Source organism: Bos mutus, chromosome 25, assembly GCF_027580195.1.
Source record: "Bos mutus isolate GX-2022 chromosome 25, NWIPB_WYAK_1.1, whole genome shotgun sequence".
Lineage (NCBI taxonomy): Eukaryota > Metazoa > Chordata > Mammalia > Artiodactyla > Bovidae > Bos > Bos mutus.
The window spans coordinates 1,109,307-1,124,963 of record NC_091641.1 but is presented as its reverse complement, the minus strand read 5'-3'; the positions used below and the strand labels follow the sequence as shown (position 1 = coordinate 1,124,963).

Sequence of the window (15,657 nt, the reverse complement as noted above, 5' to 3'; positions counted from 1 at the left end):
CCTCCTGCCCGGCTGACACTGCTTCGCAAGCCCTCCCGGTGATGAAGCTTGAGAAGCTCCTGGTAAAGCCAAGTGCTCTCTATTTCCCAGAGAAGGGCCACCTGACCGAGGGCAGCAAGCAGCTGCCGCAGAGCGCACAGAGCCCTGCTCTCAGGCCGTGGCTGGGCTCAACTCCAAATCAGCACTCGAGACAGGTAACCTTAGACACAGCACTTCATCTCTCCAGGCCTCAGCGTCCTCACTGGAGAAACAAAGACAGTGATCCCAGCTTCGAGGATGGGGGTACGCTCTGTATGTGTTCACATATTCCACAGACGCATACTAAGGACTTAATACAGGCCAGGTACTGGCCACTGGGGTTACCAGGACAGGCAAGGCCTGTCTTCACTGAGCTTACTCTCTGGAGGGGAGACACACGACAGGCAAATAGGTAATCAACAACAATGATAAAGATGTGAAGGACACTCAGTGAAGAGCAGCTGGAAAGGGAACCTTCGTGATGGATAAAGCACTCTGGCCTAGGTAATGTCACCTGTGCTAAGACCACAAAACTGAGGCTGGAGAGGCGAAACTGGCCACCCAGGGTAATGCACTAGCAGGGAACACATTCAGGACCGGCACCCAACTCTTCTGGGGCCCAAAGCCCGTGTTCTAGGCCGCCTGGCCTGCCGCCCCCCTGCCCCATGCTCACGTCGTTGTAGAGCCTGAAGGCCTTCTTCAGGTAGCCGGCCCGCCCGCAGCCCCCGATCAGCACTGTGTAGTTGCACTCGAGGGGCTGGAGGCGCTCCTCCTTCAGCATCTGCCTCTCAAACAGGTCCAGGGCCTCGGCCAGCTGGGGAAGGGGTTGGGGAAGGGAGGACACAGGGAAGGGGGCTCAGCAGAGGGAGGGAGACCGAGGCTAAGGGACCCTCCCTGAGCTCAAGCCCAGGCCAGCCCAGGAGCCAAACACGCACCCTGGGCCTCTGCCACCAGCCTCCCAGTCCCTGTGCTCCACTGCAAGGGGACTGCGTGGTGGCCAGGAAGGAAAGCCCACCAGACTCCCACCACCTATGAGCGCTCTTGGCCCCACGACTGTGGGGGAACTCTCTGAGCACAAGGGCAATGCCCAGGTAAATGAAGATCTGAAGGAGGTGAGGGAAGGAGCCAGGTGGCTCACTGAGGGAACAGCCGGCGCAAAGGCCCTGAAGCAGGAGTGTGCTTGGGAGCTAGGGGGGTGGCTGCGGGGGAGAGAGTAAAGGAGGGGAGGTGCAGGCAGACAGGGAGGGGAGGGTCGAGCGGGAGAAGAGGCAGTTTTTGCAGGCTTCATATGCTATCATGAGGACTCTGGCTTCTCTTTATTTCTCAACTTTTCATTACGGAAAATCTCAAATACACACAAAAGTAGAAAGCTGTAATTACAACGACTATTAATGTTTGGCCAATCTTGATTCATCAATATCCTGCGCTCCTCCTTCCAACTCAATTTTTTTAAAGCAAATTCCAGACATTGTATCACTTCATTCACAAAAGCTTCAACATATACCGCCAAGACATTTTTAAGCCTAAATGGAATGTCATTATCAACACCTAAGAAAATGAACACCCCCACTGTCACTGAATACGTGGGGAGTGCTAGAGGAAGGAGAAAGCCCACCTGCTCTCTGCTCACGGTTCCGTGTCTAAGGCCACATCGGGGTAAGAGGTGGAGAGAGCCTCGGGGAGACTAGTGACAAGTGTCATAACAGCTGATGGGGGTGGGGGGTGGGGAGGAGAAGGCTAGGCCTGGGCATTCAGGGGGAGGGTTGTGAGAAGTTAGGATGGGAGACACTTTGAAGGCAGAGTTGGTGGGAGAAAGAAGACTAGGGGTAAAGGGATTTGGCCTAGACGGATGGAAAAACCGGGTTACCAATTAGGGAGATGAAGAAAGTGTAGAGAAATTGAGGTTGGGAACAAGAATTCCAGGCCACTAAGGGTAAGTGTAACGGAGATGGTGAGGAGGCAGCTGGACACAAAGATGGGGAGCCCGTGGGATGGCTGGGTTGGTAACAGGAAGATGAGAATGGCATCGAGGAGGGGGCACGGGAAGCCAGGGGGCTAGAGGGTCGCCTGAGGCAGCACTGGGGGGAATGAAGACAAAGAGGGGAGAGAAGCCCTGAGCACCCACCAGGACAGCAGGATAGCCCCTCACAAAAGACTGGCACCGCGGAAGCAGGAGTTGGGAGCAGCAGAGTCCAGAGGTTCCCTACCTTTCCTTCCCTGATCAGGCGTTTGCACTGAAAGAAGTACCAGTAAGGGGTGTTTCTGGGGCCCCGCCATGGTTTTGGTTCCAGCTCCCCTTCCTCATCTTCTTCAGTACTCTGTTCCTTGAGCCGCAGGTTATACAGCTGGGCCGTCGATTTGTGGAACATTCTCCGAGAGGAGTATTTGTCGGAGAGAGTCCCAAAGCTCTCTTCCTCCCCTTCCTCCTGGGTGGCCGTGGGGCTGGGCTGGCCGGGGTCAGAGCTGAGGCTGCCTGTGTTCTTCTGGCTCTGCGAGCCGAGGGGCAGCTGAGAGAGAGAGCTGGAGAAGGCTGCTGGCGCGGGCGAAACCCACCCTGCGGCCCTACCTCCAGCCCACCTGGCTCTGAGAGGGTCAAGGTGGCACACAATGGACAGTCCCACGGGGCAGGGGCTGGAGAAGAGCCGGGCAAGCCTCAGGAAGTCCATTTCCGGCGTTCTCCTCGGGGCCTGGCATAGGTCAGCAAAATAATGAAAGTCAACTTCGTTGTCCCAAAAGGCAGAAAGACCGATAAGTGGTACAAGCACGAGTCCTGAGGTCAGAAAGCCTAGGTTCAGATCGAAGCTCCACCAAAGCATCCTCGCGTCCCTGAGCACTGGCTGCTCTGGCCTCAGTCTCCATGCTTGTAAACCAGAGTTACCCATAACATCACCCACACAGCACCATGGCAACGATCCAATCTCAAGATACCAGGGTGCAGGCACAGGACGGTGAGCACCGAAAAAACTACCGATCTGGACCATTCTGCACCTGGTGAGGCTCCAACAGAAACACAGTGCGAGCCTGTATGTAATTTTAAATTTTCAAGTAGCCACATTAAATAATGGGTTTACACACATTAATCAAAAGACAGAGAATTGTAATTACTGATACTGAAATCGCTACCAGAATGCTTTTAAAATAAACTCATGCTATATTACTATAGAGTCTTCTTTTCCAAGTATTAAGTAACAAGGTTCTGTCGATCTGATGAAGCAGCGATGACTGTAAATGAGTTTGTAGCAGTTGTGGATACTGTTATCTCCATCATTTACACTCATCCCTATTTGCAATCAAGACTTCGTTTTGGGCACAGACAACGTCAGGTGAGGAAATACTTGCTAAGTTTCACTTATGACAATAAAGGTGTAATTTCTTCCTCCCCGAGTTCTTCCACCCGCCCGGGGTTAATAATCCCTGAATCAGAGACCCGCTGCCGCCGTCCTCCCCCGGGGTACCCACCCCTCCCCAGACCCTCCCGGGAAACCTCAGGCCGACCAGAGCCCTCTCTCCACCGGCCTACACCGGTCTCCTCAGCAGAGGCCTACACCTCCGACCCTTGCAGCGATCCTCGCAGCCCCTCTGGCCCGCCTTCGCTTGGCGCCCGGGCTCCTGAGAGGGTCAAACGAGAAACTCACTCCAGGAGTCCGGCCCAGTGAACACGCACCTCGGCCCCCGAGCCCGCGCCACGCCCGCCCCGCCTCGCGTCACGGCCAGTCCCGACCCCGCCACGCCGCACCGCGTCCCCAGCTCCGCGTCCCCAACGCGCTCTCCCAGGTGCGACCCGGCCGACTCGCGCACGCGCACTCCGCGTCGTGAACTCCCGGCGCGGTTTCAGGTCGCGCACTGAGGTCGGCGACGGGCCGGGGGACGTTGGCGGGGCGGGGGTGCGTTCGGCGAGCGGCTAGTCGAGCCTAGCGGAGCGGCCCGCACTCTGCGCTCCATTGGCCGGGCCTGAACAGGCGAACAGGACCGGCGCGGGCTCCGGGAGCTCCCGGCATCCTTCGGGCGGCGGCGGTGGCGACGGCGACGGCGGCGGCAGCGGCTGCGAGGCGAGGCGAGGCTGCGGGGCGCCGTGTGCGGCTGAGCCGGCGGCGGGTAGAGGTGTGAGGGCGGCCGGGGACCTGAGCGGGAGCCGGGCCGGTGTGGCCGTCGCCGCCACCATGCAGGAAATCATCGCCAGCGTGGACCACATCAAGTTTGACTTGGAGATCGCCGTGGAGCAGCAGCTCGGGGCGCAGCCGCTGCCCTTCCCGGCATGGACAGTGAGCGCGGGGTCGGGGCGGGCGGGCGAGGGCGCGACCCACTCAGCCCCGGGACCTCCCCCACTGGTTCCCGGACGCCTTCTACCTCCGCCGGGGAGCTCCTCCCCCTCTGTCCTGGGACTCCTTTTCCCCCCGATCTTGGGACAACCCTCCCGTCGTTATTTTGACAAGGGAGCCCCCGTTCCCGGGGGCTTTTCTAACGCAGGCTTCAGAAAGGCAGGGCGACGTCGGGCAGTTAGAATAACTCTTGAAAGAAGGCGGGTATCCTGGGTTGGAAATCCTGCCCCCACTGGCACACACTCCCCAGCTACAGAGACGTACTAAGATAGCCCCTTTCCCCACCTCCAGCTCCACTTTGAGCGCCGTCTTCTTGCTTTCGTCAAAACTGGGCCGTTGGAGGAGTCTTGCTGCGGGAAGGACCCACCTCCCCCTCTCTGTAGGAGACCCCCTACAGAGACTCTTTGCTTCTGCAGTTCCCGGGCTGTCTCCCGTAACTACCTTGAGAAGACTCAGGTCCATTTTTCTCTTAGGACTCGCGCTCCTGGGAACCCATCCCTCAGTGGTTTTCTGGACCCCACCTTTGGATCTTTCATCCACCCAGGCAGCTACTTAAGTTCCCTTCACTTCAGTCTCCCCCATCACACGGTGACTCCTGGCTTTCCCTGCCCCACCCCCCAACTCAGGTGGGATGTCTAGCACTTGACTTTTATTTATTTACTTTGGTCACTCCACCGGGCTTGCTAGGATCTTGGTCCCCCACCAGGGATTGAGCCCTGGCCGTGGCAGTGAAAGCAGGGAGTCCTAATCACTGGACCACCAGGGAATTCCTTGAGAGGTCTAGCACTTTAAGAGAAAGGAGCAGTTTCCATTCTCCTTTCCAGATGTACTTGAAATCTAATGCTATAACATTACATCTCAGAGGGCTCTTAAAGATCATTGAATTCAAGCCACAGATGGGCCAGCTGAGGCCTGGGGTTGGGGAAAGGACTTGCCAAAGATCACTGAGCTCCAGATGGAGCAGGTGAGCTCACCAGGGCTCTTGATCTTTCCATCTGCAGTTCCCGGGCTGTCTCCCGTAACTGCCAGAGGACATGGGCTTCAGGGCCCCGTTCTTCCGCCTGTCCCTGGGCTGCTCGAGTCTGCTTGCAGCCTCATTCCCCTCAAGAGGCCACGCTTCCATGTGAGATAATGCTCACACCCCAGAGACATAATCCAAACAGCCTTACTTTACACTGTCTCCACTGTACATGGCTTATAAACTGCTGCTCACATTCAGATACTCTTAAACATACTTGTCCACGCACGTGATCGCTTCCTACTTGTACATTCACTCACACATGTGGCCTTTTCCTGGGCCGATGGCACTAGCTGGAGGCCATCCTCCTCCATGCAGGGCAGCTCTCTCCCTCCCGCCCCACTCCAGCTTGGAAGCAGATACTTGACTCTGTGTGAGGGCAGGTGCAGAGGTGAGAACAAACCTGTTCTTAGAGAGGGTCCAGGACACACCTGGCCATAGGTACTGCCTCCGACTGGGGAAGCGCCCTCGGCACTCGCACCGCCTGCCCAGCTTCACGGTCAGTGTGTTAGAGTCCAGGGAGGCCACGGCCCTTCCTCTCTCATCCCTACACCTCATTCTGTCTTTTTTTTTTTTTTTAATATTATGTAGCTGTGTCAGGTCTAGTTGTGGCAAGCAGAATCCTCATTGCAGCTCTCACGCTCCAGAGCACGGGCCTAGTTGCTCTGGGGCATGTGGGATCTTAGTTTCCTGATCAGGGATCGAACCTTTGTCCCCGTATTGCAAGGTGGTGGATTCTTAACCACTGGACCACCAGGGAAGTCCCCATTCCCATCTGATGTGGAGTAGACATATCAGTTCTGTCCTGAAGGCAAACTCCTTTATGCTGTCTGCCTAAAACCTGACCCCCAGGACAGTGGACTTTAAGGAATGAAACAAACTTAACCTCTGTAAAGGATGAAGGCCCAGCAATACTCTTAAATGGTACTTTTCTAATGTATTGATAAGACTTCTCAGACTTTCTTGAAATGCAAACAAATGACACCCCTGTGACTCCTACTACTGTAACCTTAAATCTGTCCTAGCAAAATCTGCCTGCTTCCAAGAAGCCAACGAGTCTCTTGCAAGTTAGCAAGCAGAGGCGTGCAAGTGGTCTTTAGAGATAGTGTCGGTGGGTTTCCTGAAATGCCCGCTGATAGAGAAAACTGAGACGCCACAGACGGTTTGTTCTGGTGGCCGTGGCAGGTGAAATCTCGGGCTCCTTGGGACAGCCCTGGACCCCACTGGCTTCTCAGTGCTCAGCTTTTATTCTCCTGCTCCCCTCACCTGAACCCACTGCATCTGTGGGAGCGGAAGTCCGTGCTCCTTTAATTATTCCATGTTGACGTTGCACACCAAAAGCAGTCCTGCTCTGGTATCTTCAGTGACGCTCTTCCCTCCAGAATAGTGTCTCCGAGGCACCCACCTCTTCTCTGGGGCAAGTTCTTCCTGAGAGTCCCCATTGGCTTGTTCTTCCTAGGAGATCATTCCATCCCTCTGCCCTCAGGTTAAAGAGCCCCTGAATCAGCCCTCTGGAAGGTCTGGGCAGGGAGTAATTAATCTCTGTGACCTTGTGCTCCGTCCTTCCTTCTCCCATCCACTTCTGACTCCTGGAAAGCATCTTGCTTATAGGAGGTCCTGGATGTTACAGTGGGGAGCTTTTCTCCTTGCTCGACCGGGTTTCTGTTTCCTGTACTTTGACTCCTCTGTGGGTTAAAGGCCAGAAGGGTCCCCACCCCCGTGTTCAGATGTCACACCTCGCCCTGTTTGACACTTCTCATTCTTTGTCCAGAGTCAGGGGCTGCTGTCTGCGAATTCTTTTTGAAAGCTGCCTGTGGCAAAGGTAAGAGACCCAGACTCCCCATATCCCACTGAGGTGTCCTCCACCACCCTGTCCCTGGGCAGACCACAGGCTCTCGGATCCCTGGTTTGCCCTGCTTTCGGCAGACTCACAGTGTCCCTAGGTGTGTTTCCCCATCCCCAGTCTTTACTGCTCCTACAAATGTTGACATGTCTTCATATCACCAGAACTCTTCTTTAAATTAAGAAAAATGCCCCCCCTTCTCCCCACCTCCCTTAGGCTTCTTAAGTTTCTGTCTTACAGAAATATCTGTGATACCTCGATTGGATATTTTAGATTTTCCCAGTTACAATAAAATCCACAACTATTAAAACCTGAAGCGTGTGCTCACGTGCAGCCTGAAATCACACTGCCTTCTGCCAGGGCAGCTGCCACGTTCCAGGACACGCGGCCCGCGGGCGCACCGGGTCTTCACGCCCGTCTTCCCCGGCAGGGGGCATGTGCCCGTTCCGCCACATCAGTGGTGAGAAGACGGTGGTGTGCAAACACTGGCTGCGGGGGCTGTGCAAGAAGGGGGACCAGTGCGAGTTCCTGCACGAGTACGACATGACCAAGATGCCCGAGTGCTACTTCTACTCCAAGTTCGGTGAGGCGCGGGGCCGGCCCGCCAGCCCGGCTCCCCCGGGGTGGGGGTGGGCTGGGGAGCCCCCCTGAGGCTCCACAAGCACAAGAGTCGGGGTGTGAGCCGTTGCTCCGGCGCCCGTGGTGCCTGCCGACCTCAGTGGGCCCTTTAGTTGTGGGAACTTAGGGTGATTCTCTCATGACCCCCGTGTCTCTGTAGTGCTTCCGTTTTCTGAGCACTCGCGGGTACTTTGGGAGGTTAAGGCAGATCCGGGTCTCATGGTGGGCACAGGACCAGGGCAGCTGGCTGGGGGCCTTGTTTCTGCGCCAGTGAACCTTCTCCCTTAGTCAGCCGTTGCTGCCGGAGTGGTGACTAGAGGCCTTCTCTGTAGAAGTGTGATCCCAGGTAGGAGCTGGTCTGTCCTCAGTTCAGCTCAGTCATGTCTGACTCTTTGCGACCCCGTGGACTGCAGCACGCCAGGCCTCCCTGTCCATCACCAACTCCCAGAGTTTACCCAAACTCATGTCCATTGAGCCAGTGATGCCATCCAATCATCTCAACCTCTGTCGTCTCCTTTCTCCTCCCACCTTCAATGTTTCCCAGCATCAGGGTCTTTTCCAATGAGTCAGCTCTTAGCATCAGGTGGCCAAAGTGTTAGAGTTTCGGTTTCAACATCAGTCCTTCCAATGAACACTCAGGACTGATCTCCTGAAAATACTCTTTAAGAATAGCCGGTGGGGGGCGCTGTCTTCTGGTGGCAGGAAGCCCTCCTCTTTTCATGAGAAACAGAGATTGCCTCCGTCTCTGCTCAAGGGACAGTGGCCTCCGCTGAGCTGAGTGAGCTGTGTGGAGAAGCCAGGGTGGTAGGGCCGGCTTAGGGCCTGGTGGAGCTGGCATGCTCCCTGACGGAACTAGACTCCCGGTTCTACCCTGGGCAAGGCTGCCCAGGAAGAAGCCCTGTTGGTCAGGACGAGGCTGGGCTCTGGCCCCAGAACTGCTGGCCTCAGGCAGGGGGCTGGAAGCCTGCTGTGCACTGTTGTCTGAAGAGACTTAATTCTTTTAGCAGCCCGACAGGTATGCCTGCTGGCTTGTTAATGATAGTTGTAGCTTTTTTTGTAGAGGCAATATAAGCTGGTTTGATTCCTGGCGGGGGGAAGATCCCTTGGAGAAGGAAATGGCAACCCACTCCAGAATTCTTGCCTGGGAAATCCCATGGACAGAGGAGCCTGGCAGGCTACAGTCCACGGGGTCACGGAGAGTCGGACATGACTGAGAGACTAAACGGCAACCAGAGGGCCCCAGCTGTGAGTTCCCAAACCTTCCCTATTGTTGTCCTGAGAGGCAGTCCTCAGACCTTCTTCCTGTCCCAACATGAAGAGCGCATCAAAGCAGACCGGTAATTTCCTGCTGGTCTCAGCTGGTGCGTTTGCACATCTGGACCCCCCCACGATGCCCAGGACACCTCCTCTGGGTGAGGGGTGGAGCCAGGAGCTGTTTGACGAGTTTGATGAGGTGTGTCCTGTGCCCGTCTCTGTCAGTGTCTGTGACCCTCGAGGCAGCACAGACTGTGGGGGAAGGACCATCCCAGCCCAGGTACAGGCCAGGAGACTGAGGCTCCGAGACCCACTGGCCTGGGTCTCAGGGCTTGCTGGGCCGGGACAGGGCACCAGAACCCCCGGCCCTCCCTGCTGTCCTGCGGCCCGGGCCTCCGGAGAATCAGGGGTGGGTCTGGGTCCAGCTCCCCCAGGTGGATGCCTGTCTGGTCCCCGCAGGGGAGTGCAGCAACAAGGAGTGCCCCTTCCTGCACATCGACCCCGAGTCCAAGATCAAGGACTGCCCATGGTACGACCGCGGCTTCTGCAAGCACGGTAGGTGTGGGGTGGCGGGGCCCCCGGCCAGAGGCCTGTCCTCCCCGCCTCTGCCCACATCCTGCCCCTCCTACAAACATCGTGTTAGGCATTTGGGAGCTGGTGAGGCTTTGTCACACCCTCAAGTCCCTCCCCAGGCCAGGCGCCCCTGGAACGCATCCTCACCTGGATTTCTGACCAGGAGACTAGTGTTTGAGAGGCTGTGTGTCCTGCACGCCAGCCCTGCTGAACATGAGGCAGAGCCAGCATCTGAAGCCCTGTTTTTGCACTCTGACCCCCGGGCGGTGGTGTGGGCAGGGCTCTGACCTGCCAGTCAGAGGATGGTCTGAGTGGCCCTGTGCTCGGCTCTGCAGGCCCCCTGTGCAGGCACCGGCACACGCGGAGGGTCATCTGTGTCAATTACCTCGTGGGATTCTGCCCGGAGGGGCCCTCGTGTAAATTCATGCAGTGAGTACCAGGCCCTGTGCTCCCGTGTCTCTCCTGGGCCCACTTGGGCTTTGATCACTGGGCAGTGTCATCAATGGGTCTGGGGAGGGGTGGAAGGCGGGGAGGGGCCACTGCTGCTTCTGAGCCCAGAGGTGGCTCTGCCTAAACCAAGGTTTGCCCTTTACTGGGTCACAGTCCATCTTGGCCTCAGATAAAAACTCCGGTCCCTGTACTCCAGAAAAACTCAGACACACATGACCTCAAGCCAAGAACCTGTGCCCTCAAGGAAGGGAACTTCAGTTTCCAGCAGGGCCTCCTGCATGAAGACACTGAGCTCAGGCTTCCCTGGACAGGGGTTCATAAACCCTCGTGTGAAAGAATGTCCCCATTTCACACATGGGAACATGGAGGTTCCGAGCCCCGCCACTGGCCAGGGGCAGGTGGGGATGGGTGGGGGCGCTTGGTCTGAGGCAGGTCTGTGGCCTCTAGAGCCCAGTCCTCCTGCCAGCAGGGCCCAGTGCCCCTCCCCTGGGCCTCAGTGCCCATCTGTCACTTTGGGTGGTTGTGGGTGGCGGCACTGGGACCCAGAGTAGTGTCAGCCCACCCCCACCCCTTGCTGCCTCCATCCACACTGCTGACACCCACATGGCAGCCGTGTCCTGCTCGCTGCCACGTGGTGGGCAGGTGACTGGTGCTGCTGACTTGGTCCCCCTCCTGAGATGCAAGCCCGGCAGCCTACAGGTGACCCAGGGGTTCCTCTATATGGGCAGGGGAGTGAGGGGGCATGTCCACCAGGACTCTGTGGGCAGAGGTCTAACGCTGTCCCTGCAGCACAGGGTATGTGCCGGGAGGGCCTCTGTGCCCGCCAGCCCTGTTTCCTTCCTCTCTCTTAGCACCGCTCACCGGGGCTCACGGCTAGGTGTAGGCAGAGCTGGGTCTGAGTCCAGACACCTCAGATCCGTCCCGAGGCCCGGCGGAGCTGAGTGCCAGCCCCCGCCCTCCGTCCAGGTAGCTCGTTGGCCCTGGGCTCGGCGAGAGGCCAGCTGGGATTTTTCTGGGGCCAGAACTTGGGAGCCCCGCCCGCCTGGCTCCTCTCTCACCTCCTCTTCTCCTCTCGTGACCAGCCCTCGATTTGAACTGCCGATGGGAACCACCGAGCAGCCCCCACTGCCGCAGCAGACGCAGCCACCCACGAAGGTACCGTGCCCTGGGCCTGCGGTGCTGCAGGGCCTGGCAGCGCACTCACTGCCTGCCCCAGTGCGGGGTCTGTCTGAGAGCTGGCGGGAGACCGCGAGAGGAGGGTGGGGGCGGGGGCCGGAGCGGAGGGGAGTCACCTGCGTTCCAGCAGAAGCTCCAAGGGGGACAGAGCGGCCGGCACCTTCTCGTGGTGGAGGGCGGCCTGCTGCAGCCAGACGCCTGCTGGGCTCCTCTGCCTGTCTCGCCTGCGGGCCTGGGAGCGTCCTGGGCGCCCCATGTCTGCTGCGCTGGCTGCAGGCCCTTCCCTCCACAACGGGACTCGCCTGAGGGGCCCGGCAGGGCGGGAGCAGACCTGGGAGCAGAAGCGAGGCCGCCTGGTTCTCTGGCCGGGCCCGACCGTAGGAAGGGATGCTGGGCACAGAGGCTGAGGGACCAGATGGCTCCAGTCTCCTAGGTGAGGGGGCCCCACTCCCACCCCGCAGCGGGCCATTCCCCTCAAGCAAAGGAGAGGGAACTGCCCTGAACACATGGGACTCTGCGGCAGTGCCCCCCAAACCAAGGGCACTTTGGGTTTGGTTACGGACGGTGGGCGGGTCCCAGAGGAAGGCCGGGCGGGTGTCCCCGGCAGGGTCTCAGCAGGCTGATGAGCTGCCCGCTGGTTGTGAAGCCTCACCTCTCACCTGGTTGGACTCTCAGCCCGCTGTCCAGGCCCAGCCTGGCCCTCCATCTGTGCTGGAGGTCGAGCAGCTGGGAGGGGATGCGGCCACCCTCACCACCCTGACCCCCACCCTCCCGCGGGTGTGGGATAAACTAGCAGAGCTGGGCATTCCCAGTTCCCAGCTCAGGGCTCCTGCGATGATGGGCCCAGAGGCAGGGTCCCACCGGGTTGGGCAGTGGCCATGCTGTCCAGGCCCTGCCGAGGCGCCCCGTCCCCCTTGCTCCCTAGCGGAGGGCCCTCTCAGCCCCTAGACCGCAGGTCAGCGTGTCAGCCTCCAACTCTTTTCTGTGACTGTTGCCCGCCGTGTAGGCTCTAAACAGCTGGCTGAACCAAGCGTTCATCCTGACCTGAAGCTAGAACCTCACAAACAAAAGTAAGGCCTGCTCATGCCCTCGCCCCGCCGCCCCGGAGGCCACCTGTCTCTCTGGTGTTTTGTTTCCACTTTTATTTTTCGTTTCTGTGTGTCTGCATGGTGTTTTCGGGCAGCGGCTCCTGCCATCGTCGCCAGGCGTTTCTCTCCCGCCTGCTCTCCTGAGCGGGGCCGCCGCGAAAGCCCTTCTTCGCTGGCCACGGCCACGGTCGTGCGGGAGAAGGCCCGCCCTCTTTTTTCCTCTCCCCATCGGTAGTCTGCCTGCACGTGTTTTCCGCAGTAAAACCGTGTTGTGTAACTCTTTCCAGCAAAGTAACAATCCGCCATTACAAAGGTCGTCCTCCTTGATCCAGTTAACGAGTCAGAACTCTTCTCCCAACCAGCAGAGAACTCCGCAGGTCATCGGGGTCATGCAGAGTCAAAACAGCAGCGCGGGCAGCCGAGGACCCCGGCCGCTGGAGCAGGTCACATGCTACAAGGTGAGTCCCGGGGCCGGCGGGGGCGTCTTCCACAGGCCACGGCCATCCCCTCCTTCCCCAGAGAGTTAGCTCATGTTGAAGAACGAAGACATCTTTGTTTTTGCTAATTGGAAGAGAAAAACGGGGCCACTCCGGTGAGCTAGACCATGCCACTTCCACGACACACTAAGGCCAGGTTAACAACTAAACATCTGCTGTTGAATGAACGGATTGCGCACGCAAGAAAGGGATGGCAGCCTTCCAGAGCCCAGGAACGGAGTGAGCCCTGAACTCTGGGGGAGGCGGGGTCCTCACACCCCACACGGCACCCCCGAGGGAAAGGGACAGAGCTTTAGATCTGCCTGGTGAGGAATCAGATTAGGACACACACACGCAAAATGGGATGTTCAGGGAAAGGGCGCGCTTTTAAAAAACACTTACTAGAAAACTGGTCTCACTCTTGGCTCTGGGTGGAAAGTGGGGGAGGAAAGTCCTTTCAGAGTTGGTCATCACTGGTGGGCAAGCCCTTCCTCCTTGAGTTTGAGCCTTGGTGAGGGCCAAAAAGCCACAGGCTGAGTTTTCTAATCTAAAACAGCCCCCTGGTAACGTAGCTTCGAGATATTTATTCTCAACCCAGCCCACACAGAATTCCCACAATGAGGTTTCCCTAGAAGAGAGCTGGTGACTAAGAAGTATAGAAGGAAACCAGCACCTGCGAGTGAGCGAGCAGGGACGACCAGCAGAACTAGGTTCACAGAGGCTTCAGATCATCTGGGGGGTCAGATGGAGTACGGAATTAGTGCAGGTTTCTTGTGAAGACTTCTAGAGGACGCAGAAGTGTGGGGGCGCAGTGGGTGCTGTCCTTCATCCCCGCCCTTCCTGAGGGCAGCCACTGTGCTTGGCCATTCGCCCGCCACGCTTCGTCTGCTGTGCCCTCTGCACTCGCAGTGCCTACAGGGGCTCCACTCGGAGACGTGCTCTTCTGAACTTACTCACACAAGGACAAGACGGATTTTAATGTAAATAGGGCCCTTGGGTGGACAGTGTCCTCTGATCCCTTTTACCTTACATTCTGAGTCTGTGTCAGGATAAGTTACTCCAGTGTATTTCACTGGCTGCATAATTTTATCAGTTCTCTGTTGGTAGTTATAGTTTTTGCTACTAAAAACAGCGCTGAGCCTGACAGACATTGGTGAGCTCTTGTCTGGTGTCTGGAGCACCCACAAGTAGAAGAGTCGAGTCAAAAACTATATGCTTATATTGTCCCTAGAACTTGCCTTCAGGAAGGGCTGAGCCACTATGGCCGTCACTCACTGAGCACCTCCTCTGCTGTCGCTCCTTCCCAGGAGGGGTCTCTGTTCTGAGGGAGGGCAAGGCAGGTGCCCAGACACCAAAGTTAGGAGTGCCCACGTGTGTAGGGAAGGCCTCACAAATTTATGAGCCTGAGCCCTGACCAGTGAGGAGAATGTGGAAAGGGGGCTGTGGAAGCAGGTGAGGGAGGGGGGGGGAGTTGTCAGATGGCTTCCAACCAGGCAGTTCTCAAGTACAGCGAGGAGCCTTGGGCGTCCTGGGTCAGCTGTGCTGTCACCTTGCCCCTCTAGGACTCATCAGCAGGGCCTCTGAAGAGCCAGCTTCCGTAGAAAGACGGGGCTAGGGGACGAACCTAACCACCCCTTCCTGCCGCGGGCACAGTTGATATTAAAGCCACCTCGGGAACCTGGAGGCCAGTAGACATGCCAGGTGCTATAAGTGGAGGTACTCAGTCCCTCCCTCTGGTTACGATGTCTACCAAAGGCCCAGCTGGCGGCTATATGGGCCACTTGTGCACACAATGTACACCTGCACGTCAGACAGGCGTGAGAACCTGGGGACTGTGGGGTCAGGGGATAGAACAGGCCAAAGCCCTGAGTTCGACTGAGGAAGTAAGGACTGAGAGAGCTGGTGTAGGGTGGGTGCCCCTACCTGTCTCCCAACCCCTTGTTCAGTGGTTGAGGCTGCCTTTTTCTTATAATCTCCTTCTGCCCTCTGAGGAGTAACGAGAATGAAGAGAAACTAGGGAAGGGTCTGGATCATCAGCAGGGACAGGAAGCCAGGGTCAGTGCTAGGTTTTTGAGGAGATTCTACCAGATCTGGTGATCCAAGTCTAACAGTTTTCCCGTCTCTCTGATCCCATGAGCAAACTTGGCCCAGGGGTAGCTTAGGCAAGTACGCAGGAGACAGGAGGGAGAGCCCTTTGGGTGCAGCCCACCCTCTGTCCTCGCAGTGAGTCCCTGAGTTGGGGGAGGAGCCTGGGGGCTTCTCCCACGTTGCCGCCTCCCTGTCCCTGGGGAGTCCCAGAACTGTGCCTCAGAGGTAAGTGACTGGCCAGTGCAGAGGGGCTCGGTCCCTGCTCAGGCAGGGTGCTCTGGTGCCGTGGGCTTTTCTTCTGAACCCGAACACCAGAGGCTGCCATGGCCATGTACTTTCTTATACCTGTGGTTCCTGGGCCACTTGACCTTCTGGAACTCCCTTTCCACCTGAATGAGTCAGTATACCCCGGAATTTCGGCGTCCCTGTCCCCAGCCTGGGGCTTGGTGGGTGCTGCCTCAGTTGAGAACTGCATCTGAAACGATGTTTCTGTTTGTTCCCTCCCTCCCTGCTGTTCCCAGTGTGGTGAAAAAGGACACTATGCCAACAGATGTACCAAAGGGCACTTGGCCTTTCTCAGCGGACAGTGACAGCAGCTGGACCCAGCTCAGAGCAGCCTGGGGGGCCCCGTGCTGGGGGCCGCCCTGGGCCATTCCTGGGAGTGTGTTTAACTGTTTCACACCAGCGCTGGTGCGGCTCTGGCTGGAGCTGGTAGGCAGGCACACTGGGGTTTATT

General features: G+C 57.7%; 2 protein-coding genes across 11 annotated transcripts in view; one reads left to right on the top strand and one right to left on the bottom strand.

The window, feature by feature from the left end:
- The window catches only part of PTCD1 (pentatricopeptide repeat domain 1), a 12,074-nt gene extending 7,886 nt beyond the window's left edge, over window positions 1-4,188 (bottom strand). The window contains exons 1-3 of one of the 5 annotated variants that reach the window (XM_070362875.1): window positions 3,654-4,188; window positions 2,226-2,705; window positions 692-832 (exon numbers count right to left, since the gene is read on the bottom strand). In XM_070362875.1, coding sequence (XP_070218976.1) covers window positions 692-832; window positions 2,226-2,684 — 600 coding nt within the window. In that variant the 5' untranslated portion in view covers window positions 2,685-2,705; window positions 3,654-4,188. Of the gene's footprint in view, window positions 1-691; window positions 833-2,225; window positions 3,448-3,653 lie in introns of those variants that run through there. The other 4 variants (XM_070362874.1, XM_070362876.1, XM_070362877.1 and 1 more) reach the window with 4 other exon arrangements.
- CPSF4 (cleavage and polyadenylation specific factor 4) lies at window positions 4,050-15,657 on the top strand. 6 transcript variants are annotated; one of them, XM_070362881.1, is made up of 9 exons: window positions 4,050-4,280; window position 5,868; window positions 7,127-7,177; window positions 7,629-7,781; window positions 9,530-9,625; window positions 9,979-10,072; window positions 11,176-11,248; window positions 12,723-12,815; window positions 15,443-15,657. In XM_070362881.1, exons 1-9 carry the CDS (start codon window positions 4,179-4,181, stop codon window positions 15,509-15,511), a joined length of 732 nt encoding a protein of 243 aa, XP_070218982.1. In that variant the 5' UTR covers window positions 4,050-4,178; the 3' UTR covers window positions 15,512-15,657. The 6 variants fall into 6 exon arrangements, with proteins under 6 accessions (XP_070218982.1, XP_070218981.1, XP_070218980.1 ...); XM_070362880.1 differs by having other exon boundaries at window positions 12,720-12,815; XM_070362879.1 differs by having other exon boundaries at window positions 12,645-12,815.

Bases quoted from the DNA above. Each gene is read 5' to 3' on its own strand.
- CPSF4 (XM_070362879.1), top strand. From the start codon at position 4,179: ATGCAGGAAATCATCGCCAGCGTGGACCACATCAAGTTTGACTTGGAG. The intron at 9,626-9,978 runs GTAGGTGTGGGG...TCGGCTCTGCAG, and splicing joins CCGCGGCTTCTGCAAGCACG to GCCCCCTGTGCAGGCACCGG. The intron at 11,249-12,644 runs GTACCGTGCCCT...AACTCTTTCCAG, and splicing joins AGACGCAGCCACCCACGAAG to CAAAGTAACAATCCGCCATT.